The sequence below is a fragment of the Stenella coeruleoalba genome (assembly GCF_951394435.1).
Source record: "Stenella coeruleoalba genome assembly, chromosome: 4".
Lineage (NCBI taxonomy): Eukaryota > Metazoa > Chordata > Mammalia > Artiodactyla > Delphinidae > Stenella > Stenella coeruleoalba.
The window spans coordinates 63,302,935-63,313,190 of record NC_137149.1 but is presented as its reverse complement, the minus strand read 5'-3'; the positions used below and the strand labels follow the sequence as shown (position 1 = coordinate 63,313,190).

Below are 10,256 nucleotides of genomic sequence, written 5' to 3'. Positions count from 1 at the left end.
AAGAAATGTGGAAAATATGAGCAAAATGTGCTTGATTATTAAAAGAAATGAAATTCCCAGTTAACACTGGGTTGTGTCAGGAGCAGTGCATTTGTCCTCATATTTTATATCAGGAACATACGTTCACAATCCACCAGCTGCAGTTTTGATTTGCTAAGAAATAAAAGTATTTAATCCTGGTTCTTCCTTGTTTTAACATCTTCCCTTAGAGACCAGGCACTTCGTGCTCTGGAATGTGGCCTTGCAAATTTACTAAAAACGTATCCATTGATAGTAGAACAATTATACTAAATTCATAAAGGAAGCGAATATCTTCATTTAGAAAACAAAGCACTAAGTTATAACTTTACAGTCACAACGCAAGCCCCAGCTCTTCCTAGGCACAGTGGAGCAACCTAAAAAACAAACAAAAAAAAGACACGTGTTGGGTTTGTGGGTAAAAACGTTGATAATACCACACCAGTCGGTGAAATACTGAAATAGTTCGTACTTGTTGGCAAAGAGCTGCTGCCTGCACCCTAAGCTGGCCCAGGTCTTAAACAAGACTCTTCCTCCTGAAGCCAAAGCTTCATAGACTAAATTGTTCTGGGTATATAACATAATTATGTAGTATTTATTTCTCTTTAAAGGTGACTTTTAAAGATAGCACAGGAATTGTTCTACAGGAAACACTATTTTGGCCAACATGATGCACAATATGGATGTGAGGAAATGCTGAACACTTAGAGTAGCTTTGTGATTAATATGGAGAAAGTACCAAGTATTATCCTGAGAGGCCATGCAACAGAAGTGCTATCTCAGAGAGAGTACACAGAATATACCACATGCCCTGGGTCTGTCGACTCCAGAGGAACCACTAACTTCACATTCACTGATGACCTTCTCAGCGTGGCTGAAGGGTCTAAACCCATTCTACTGTTTTTTACCAGAGTGAATAAATAATAAATACTACCGATTGAACTCCTTAGGAGTGGAAACAAACCTGGTGAATAAACTCCATGACAGTGAGATAGAAGTATGAGGTACTACGGGAAAAGTATAATCTTGACTTATGCATTAGGAACAATTCTTAAATCTTTCACTTCTTGTCTTTTTTTTTTTTTTTTTAAAGTACTCTAGACACTGGGCAATTCATAGCGGAGGTAAGTGTGGACAAGGATAGTTTTAAAAGAAGGACTACTTGGAGCCCAGTAAAAATCTATGCATTTGAGCTAAGAGAATTAAGACACTAGCATTTGGGAAGGGGTGACTAATATAAAGTACTAAGAAAGTTTGTTTTGTACTTATGTATGTGGGTGTATGTCATAAAGTATTTTTGTCAAATACATGATATCAAAGTGACTTTCTAGTCATTTTGACTCCTCCTCCCCAGACCAATGAGTGGATTTTAAGAATACATCTGACTTCAATTTTAAGAGAATTCTTGGTTGTTCTCCATCTGAATCAGTTGTTTTGATCACTGTTATAGCTTTTTGAACAAATAACCTATTTTAAAAGCATATCTACTTACAATATTCTAGAAGTAACCTCTACGTCATTTAAATCAAAACGTCTGTAATCAGCAGCTTTTCTCAAAACACTCAAGACACTAAGTCTCTACATTGTGAATAGCTGATGTTGTCACGACAACCAGCTAGAAAGTTTAGCTTAGAGAATTTATTAAATACAATGCAGTCACCTCCTGCTTTGGGTCAAGGCTGGTAGTGGGGTGGGTGATGGCTTAAGACTTAGTAATCACATTTCATTCCCTGTACAAATAAATGTCCTCTTGTCCATTTGTAGAAACATTGAATGGAAAACATTTATTTTTCAGATACTATGGTTGTAAATTCACATATAGGAGCTTTAAAATCACTTATATGTAGAATCTAAAAAATACAACAAACTAGCAAATATAACAAAAAAGAAACAGACTCACAGATATAGAGAACAAATTATTGGTTACCAGTGGGGGGAGGGAAGGGGGAGGGGCAAAATAGGGCTAGGGGATTAAGAAGTACAAACTATTATGTGTAAAATAAGCTACAAAGATATATTGTACAACACAGGGAATATAGTCAATATTTTATAATATCTATAAATGGAGCATAACCCTTAAAATCGTGAATCACTATATTGTATACCTGTAACTTATAATATTGTACATTGACTGTACTTCAATAAAAAAAATTTAAAGAAAAGTAATGGAGATGGCATGTAAACCAAAGAGCTATGTGGTCACAGATTATTAATTTTGATACAGGGTGATTCAGCATAAGGTATTAATTATCTGTAACAGCAAGTCTGAAATACTGGCTAATAGGTTTCCTTATAACTGGCCTAAGGGCTTAAATAAAATACACCTCAGGAAAAGAGATTCTTCTATCTCTTCTTGGATTCCTTGGTTATCATTCACAATTACTTCTGCCACGGTAGGAGGCTGATGGTAGGTAATCTCATAATTTCTATGAAATCCCGTAGCTCTAACTCAAGCTCTCAAATTATGCCTTCTCGCCTTCACCAAGCGATCTCACTTACTTAAGAAACAAGATCAACGTCATAACAATCTAAGTCTCTTTTTCTATCCTTCTCTTCACTTGAAAACACTTTGCATCTTTCTACACTGATATTCTCATTTTTCCCTCCAGCTTTGGAGGATAAGACCTTTCCTCCAGTCTAAGGAGGACCTGCCTTTGCTCTCAATTCTGTTCCTGTCCTTCTTTCAGAAAAGTGCCCTTCAATTTTGCTTTCTCCTTCTAGCATCTGGAATCCTGTTCAACTCTCGTCTTCATCTCTATCGTGAAAAAGATCCTAGGCTCAAATTCTAACTCCACCATTCATCTGCTGTGTGACGCTGGGTCAGCTATTTAACCTCTCTGTCTCAGACTCCTTCATCCAACATAGTGAGGAAATAATAGTACTTTCCTTATAGTGTTGTTGGGAAGATTCTTTAATGTAAAGTACTTAGACCAGAGTCGGGAACATAAAATGTACTCAGTAAGTAAGTATTAACTTTCTATCATCATCATTTTAAAATTGTATGCCCCTCTAGCTCCCACATTTACTTTTACTCTTCTTTTTACTTTTTACACTGCGTGGTGGCTTCTGATTCTATCATATTCTCAAAGGTCCTGACAACTTCATGAATGACAAATCTTCTTCATTCTTCCTTACGCTGTTGAAATTCCCCTCTCCTTTTTTTTTTTTTTTTTAAACATTTTATTTATTTTTTTTGGCTGCGCTATGCAGCATGTGGGATCTTAGTTCCTCCACCAGGGATTGAACCTGTGCTCCCTGCGTTGGGAGCGCAGAATCTTAACCACTGGACTGCCAGGAAAGCCCCCCCCCCCACCTTTCTTTTAATGCTCTATTTCATTATCTACTAAGACACTCTCTAATCATTCTTCTGCTGTTTCCTTCAGAAGCTGCACCTCTCTATACAACCTAGTAAGTGTATAAATTAAAAATAAACAGGACCTGGTAATATCTCTTGGATCCATCTGTATATTTAACACCTCAAGCCTTATAACTGAAGTTTATAACTTTATAAATGTTTTCCTTTCACCCAGGCTTCACTTACCCTGCCCCTAACAACTTACCCTGTCCCCACCTGCTGACATGTGGACTTTCTATTACTGCATTGCTCTCTTGGTTAAAAGTCTCCACTGGTTTCTCATTACCAAACTCTTTAGATTGACCATTGCGGACCTCCATCCCGACCCCAACCTTCCTCTGCAATAAGAACTCCTACTCTTCTCAAGCATGGAGCCTTATAACCCACCACACTTCCTTAATAGAGCCTGCATATTTCTGCTTTAGTGACATTTCTTTCATGTTTTCTCACACAATTTCCTTTTTCCTCCTACCTTTTATGTTTTGGCCACGCTGCGCGGCATGTGGGATCTTAGTTCCCTGACTAGGGAGAGAACCCTCGCCCCCAGCAGTGCAAACAAGGAGTCTTAACCATTGGACCACCAGGGAAGCCCCTTCCTTCTATCTTTTTGAATTGGATCAATTCATTAAGGCTTAGAGTAAATCCCACTTCTTCCTTACCGAAGCCCTCTCAACAGCCATTTTCTCTCTTCTCTTTGATTTCCTAGGCCACTCACTGCCTATACCATGGGACACTTCATACCAACTGCTCAATACTGTGGATCCTCCCTTTACATGAGCAGATCTCACCTACCTAAGTAGTTAAGCTCTGTGACAGCAGGGATTCTCATAGGTATTGTTTTCTTGACAGTACTTACCACTGCTCCTTGTATGTAGGAAAACCTTGGCTCAATTAAACATCTGAGTGCCTTTTATGTACCCTATACTGAATTGGATGCCAGAGGCAGAAAATTCCTGGTTCTGTTCTGGGTGATGATGGAAACAAAGATCTCAAAAGATCATTCTTAGAAGTACTAGGCCCTCTCAGAAACAGACAAAGAGGGAATTTTTTCTGTTAAGTTTGTCAGGTCAGGTTTCTTACTTGTTAATGTGACTTAGGATTGCCATCTTTACTAGGTTATAACCAGACATTTGATCTGCTCCCAAATATCTGTGGCTTGAGTATTTAAAAATTATTGCTCATGTATGGGTAAGTGGTTCATTTGTTCCTGACTACTATCTTTGTTTTTAATTTTCCACAATCTCCCTCCCTTTATTACAGCCCTCTTGTGGTCCTATCAGCTCTATCTATGCTAGAACATCTCATCAATTCTCAGCAAGTAAATGGTGGCAGCTAATAATAATAATAATAACCAACTAATAAGAATTTCTTTGAGTATTAACTTATATTTTAAAGGTAATTTTGGATTTTAACTATACTATAAAATTAAACATTCCCTCTGTTTTCTTATATTTAGTTAAAAGATGACTTTATCATGTTTATGCCATATATTTTGATATTGGACATAATTGAGAGGATTTGTTTTACCAAAACAATTGCTGGGCTTCCCTGGTGGCACAGTGGTTGGGAGTCCGCCTGCCGATGCAGGGGACGCGGGTTTGTGCCCCGGTCCGGGAGGATCCCACGTGCCGCGGAGCGGCTGGGCCCGTGAGCCATGGCTGCTGGGCCTGCGCGTCCGGAGCCTGTGCTCCGCAATGGGAGAGGCCACAACAGTGAGAGGCCCACGTACCGCAAAAAACAAAAAAACAAAAAAACAATTGTTTGTAACAAAAACAGAGTAAGTGTAATAATGAAAAATGAAATGTCATACCTGGGTCCACTCATTTGTCTGGGGATCATAAGCCTCCACTGTATTAAGGTAAGTCTGTCCATCATACCCTCCGACAGCATATAATTTATCACCAAGTAAACAGACTCCCACGGCATCTCTGCTGATGCTCATAGATGCCACTGCAGTCCACATATCCGTTTTAGGATCATATCTGAAAGAAAATTTTAGAACTGGAGCTGATATTGTTCTCACAATACTTTACATAAAAATAGTTTTGTCCTTTAATCTTATCATCTGCTATATAAAATACATTTGAACATATTTTAGAGAAAAATATCAATATTTTCCTGAAAACTTTTAACTTACAACATAATAGAGCTATTTTGCAGATGCATAACACTTAAACTAGTCAAAAGAGCTAATGTAAATGTTGAAAACTGCTTTAAGGTTTCAGGTTGCCTACTGAAAATCTGAGGAAATCAATTCATGAAGCTCTATGTAAGATGACTTACAGCCTCAATCATTGCTAACTGTCCATTTTTGGAGCTTCTTGTTCCTTTTATGAAGTATGTTAATTAGAACTGCCCCAAATTGTCTATCTGAGAGCAGATACATCATGCTAAGATGACTTATACTGCTTCCAATACTTGTATCAATAAACAATTTTTCACTGGGTGCGGTCCTGTAGTGGGCCTGTAATTTATGGGGCCAAGTATATAAAGACTTCTATATCCCTTTCCTGGATTATAACATGTAACAAGCATAGTCTGAATTATTTTCTCCCCAATACAGGTGAAATGCAGGTGTAACTATCATGCTCTCTCAAAAAACACCAACCAACTCTGCTTATTATTTCATAGAAAGCACTTGTTGTCATCAACAAACCTTCATTTCACTTTTTATTCTTCTTCTAGTCATTTATAATTTATTGAATAATATATACACACACATTCATTAACTTCCCATTGCTCTTTAAAATCCAAAGTTTTTAATAAGGCATCAAGACTCTGCATGATCTGCCCCAATGTCCCCCCACTCCTTTTCTGCCACTCTCTCCATCATTCTTTGTTCTCCAATGACAGTGGCCAACTTCCAGTTTTCTGAATGAAACATATTCCTTCCTGCTTTGGAGTGTTCATACACACTCCTATTGACTCTACCTCCTAAAGCCCTTCAATTCTCCCCATTCCACTGACCATAGCAGATGGGAGCCTAAGCCACTGTCCAGAGCTTCCACTGACATCGGGCTCTTTACCTAGGCTCGTATTTGAGTTTTGAACAAGGATGACTTGATCAAGATTTCAAGCCTTACTAGCCCTTTATTTTCTTTTAGTATTTCATACTACTTCATTTTATATCAAAATATGTCAGGAATGTCCCTCTCCTTTTTGCTTATTTGGCCTCCAGCCCGTAATTAATTCTCTGTGAAATTTGTCAAACCCCTTTTCTTATTAGGTACAATGTCCAGTACAAAGTAGGTACACAATAAATGTTTGTCATATGATTCAATTAATAAACTGTATAATCAATTCTAAGGTCAGATTGAGAGAAGACTGAGTAGGCTCTTGGTGACAGACTGAGAGATGGCCTGAGCAGACCACCCAGTGTTTACAGAGCTCCTAAGGAACTACCTTGCACATTGTGGATGATCAATAAAGAGTTACCAATTCGTGTGGAAGTGTCAGAGGCTTAGGTTTGATTTTTTATTCCTAGTTTTCCTTCACAGGAAATTACCTCTCCACACAGTCTGAGAGTCTGGAAGTCAGGTTGGATGCAGGTGCGTCATGGCCTCCGATGGCATACAGCAATCCATTCCAGGTAGTGACTCCTACTCCCCCCCTCCTTTTTGACATTTGTGCACAGAGTGTCCATTTATTAGTATGAGGGTCAAAACATTCTACTGACTTGAGACAAGAACTGCCATCACGACCACCAACTGCATAAAGTCTGTAAAAACAACAAATGGGATGATAAATAAGAGATGGTGCTATTATTATGCATAAGACAGAGGTTATTCTTATGGTATTTCATTGAATTCAAGGTGCCTATCAACGATAAGAAATACTGTCGGGCTTCCCTGGTGGCGCAGTGGTTGAGAGTCCGCCTGCCGATGCAGGGGACACGGGTTCGTGCCCCGGTCTGGGAAGATCCCACATGCTGCGGAGCGGCTGGGCCCGTGAGCCATGGCTGCTGAGCCTGCGCGTCCGGAGCCTGTGCTCCGCAACGGGAGAGGCCACAACAGTGAGAAGCCCGCGTACCGCAAAAAAAAAAAAAAAAAAAGAAATACTGTCAATTTATGTGCCATTAAGAAAGAAGATGGGACTTCCCTGGGGGCTCAGTGGTTAAGAATCTGCCTGCCAATGCAGGGGATATGGATTTGATCCCTTCCAGGAAGATCTCACATGCCGCGGAGCAACTAAGCTGGTGTGCCACAACTACTGAGCCTGTGCTCTACAGCCCACGAGCCAGAGCTACTGAGCCCGTGTGCCACAACTACTGAAGCCCACGTGCCTAGAGCCCATGCTCTGCAACAAAAGAAGCCACTGCAATGAGAAGTCCGAGCACTGCAACAAAGAGTAGCCCCCAGTAGCCGCAACTAGAGAAAGCCCGCGTGCAGCAACGAAGACCCAATTCAGCCAAAGATAAATAAATACATTTATAAAAAAGAGAAAGATGTGCTACCAATTAAATGGCACATATATATATAAAAAAGAAAACAAACTCACATGAAAACAATGACAACATTTTCACAGCTGCCATCTGTTTGACAAGTTATCATTGAGTGTAAAATGCGTCACAATTTTAGGGATGTTAAAGTATGTCTTAAAATAGATAAAATATTGTGTATAAATATACCATGACATTTCTTAAATAGCTAAGATAGGACTTGGTGATAAATGAAAGAAACTAACCTCTGAGCACCTACCACAGGCGAGGCACTTTACATGTATTAATTTAATCATTATAATGATGCTATGACAAACCATTTGTATCCCTGTTGCACAGGTGAAGAAACTGGGGTTCATGGAGATTAAGAGACTTGTACATAGTCACCCAGGAAGAAGCAGAACCAGGACAATAGTTATATTAATGAGCAGTTGGACAGTCAAGAGTCATCTGGTATGTACTTGTAATAGTGAAATATGAGAATAAAACTACAGATTCAAATATATTGATTTACTAGGCAACGTTTAGGACGTTAACATACCATATTTATATTTATTGGTATGTTAACGTCCTAAACATTGCCTAGTAAACCAATTTATTATCAATCAATATACTGCATTAATTTAAAAGTCTTTTTACTCTGAACTTAAAATATATATAAAATATTTTAAATATTTAAACATTTGAATATTCTTTATTAAGCACAAAATCTTCTTACACTTACTATTCACATAGGAAGCTCTTTGTAGATATTTTTTCTATCATTTAAAAAAATAATAAATTCAGTTCACTGCTGTTCAAAAGCCCACACATTTTGAATTTATGGATGCCTTAGTTAATATTTAGCTATTTTTAATTCTTGAGAAATAATATTTGAACTATATCAAATTTCTGCCCATTAAAACTCTAAGTATTTATATTTGGATAAATATACATATTTTAAAGACAGATTTCATAATTTTAATTCATAATTTAAAGTACCTATGCCACTCAAACTGGTTCTTAAATAATAAGACAACCATATTTTAAACAGCAAAGCATGTTTGTAGCAGTGTCTTGTTCTAAACTTAAAATATATTAATAGTATGGAATTTGAAATTTATTTGAAACTTTAATCTGTTAAAAATTTTATGTTAAAAACTATTTTTTGTGCTACTGTTCTTAATATTAAGCTGTCCTCATCTTTAACTAATACTTGGAAGAATAATTACCTAAATATGGATCATAGAATATTAGAAGGAATCAACTAGAAAATGTCAATAAGTAAAAATATATGTACACACACACATATAGTATCATAGGCTTCCAGCACCCTACCCTCTTCACAGTGAACTCATGGGTCTTCTTGTGAAAAGTGGTGTAGTACAGTGATTTAGAGCATGTACTCTGGAGCCAGACTCTCTGGGTTTGAATCCTGGTTCTTCCACTTATCACTTACTAGCTGTGACTGTGGACAAGTTATTTAATCTCCGTCTGCCTGAACTTCATCATCCATAAAATCTAGAAGCCCTGCCTCACAGGACTATTGGTGATCAAATTTAAAGTACTTTGAATATTGCCTGGCACATGGTAAACATGGTATGTGTTAAAGGGGAAAAGTAAATTCTGTCTCTATTTGCATTCTTTTAGAAAACGGTATTTTAGGAGATGTTAAATGTACAAACAACATTCATACTGAGATAATATTAAGGGCTAAAATGTATTGTAACACTTTCTGAAGAATCATATCTCACGCAATGGTTTTCAAACTGTATTCTAAGACCAGGACTCTGTGGAGGATGTTAGGGGACCCCCAAAATGGTTCATTTAAAATTAAAGATTAAAAAGTAGTTTTAATTTTCAAAAATATCACCTGGCTCAATTAAACGTCATGCAAAATTCAGAACTCATCTTTCTTCCCCATGACAATATCTATTACAATAAAAAGAGAAATATTATGTCAAATTGCAATAGTATTGTACTACATATTTAAAAATAAGATTTAGGTCTCACCTGACTTCTAAAATTATGATCAAGAATACAAGTGGTTGGTAGATATTGTTTGAGATTCAGCTGAGAAAAAAGTGTCTACTACTTTCAAACTACTTGAGCAATTTAACTGAAGAATTTCCTGTGATTCCAATTAAATTGCTCTAGTAGTTAAAATAACTATTACCAATTTCAGCTTCTTATCTGCGAATCAGGATTTTCTTCATACTGGACAACCAAAACAAAACAGAAATAATCTGTGTTCTTTAAAACAGACTTATGCTTCTACATTGATTTTTACAGTAAGTATTATAAACTCAAACTTATAATAAATTTAAAATAAGCTTATTATAAACTTGAACCTCCATTTGCCTTAAGTATCGAGGTTTTTGTAAGATTTCACTTGAAAGAAAGATTCTATTGCCAAAAGTATTTGCCAGCCAATGGCTTAAAAGTAGCCTGAGCAACTGGAAGTTT

At 37.3% G+C, this 10,256-nt stretch overlaps 1 protein-coding gene across 5 annotated transcripts in view; it reads right to left on the bottom strand.

Moving 5' to 3' along the window:
• Positions 1-232: 232 nt before the first annotated feature.
• Positions 233-10,256, bottom strand: part of KLHL5 (kelch like family member 5) — a 74,621-nt gene continuing 64,597 nt past the window's right edge. For all 5 annotated transcript variants that reach the window (XM_079920821.1, XM_079920819.1, XM_079920822.1 and 2 more), the window contains 3 exons: positions 6,879-7,091; positions 5,184-5,355; positions 233-395 (listed from right to left, as the gene is read on the bottom strand). In XM_079920821.1, the coding sequence (XP_079776947.1) occupies positions 339-395; positions 5,184-5,355; positions 6,879-7,091 (442 nt within the window). In that variant the 3' untranslated portion in view covers positions 233-338. The remainder of the gene's footprint in view (positions 396-5,183; positions 5,356-6,878; positions 7,092-10,256) is intronic.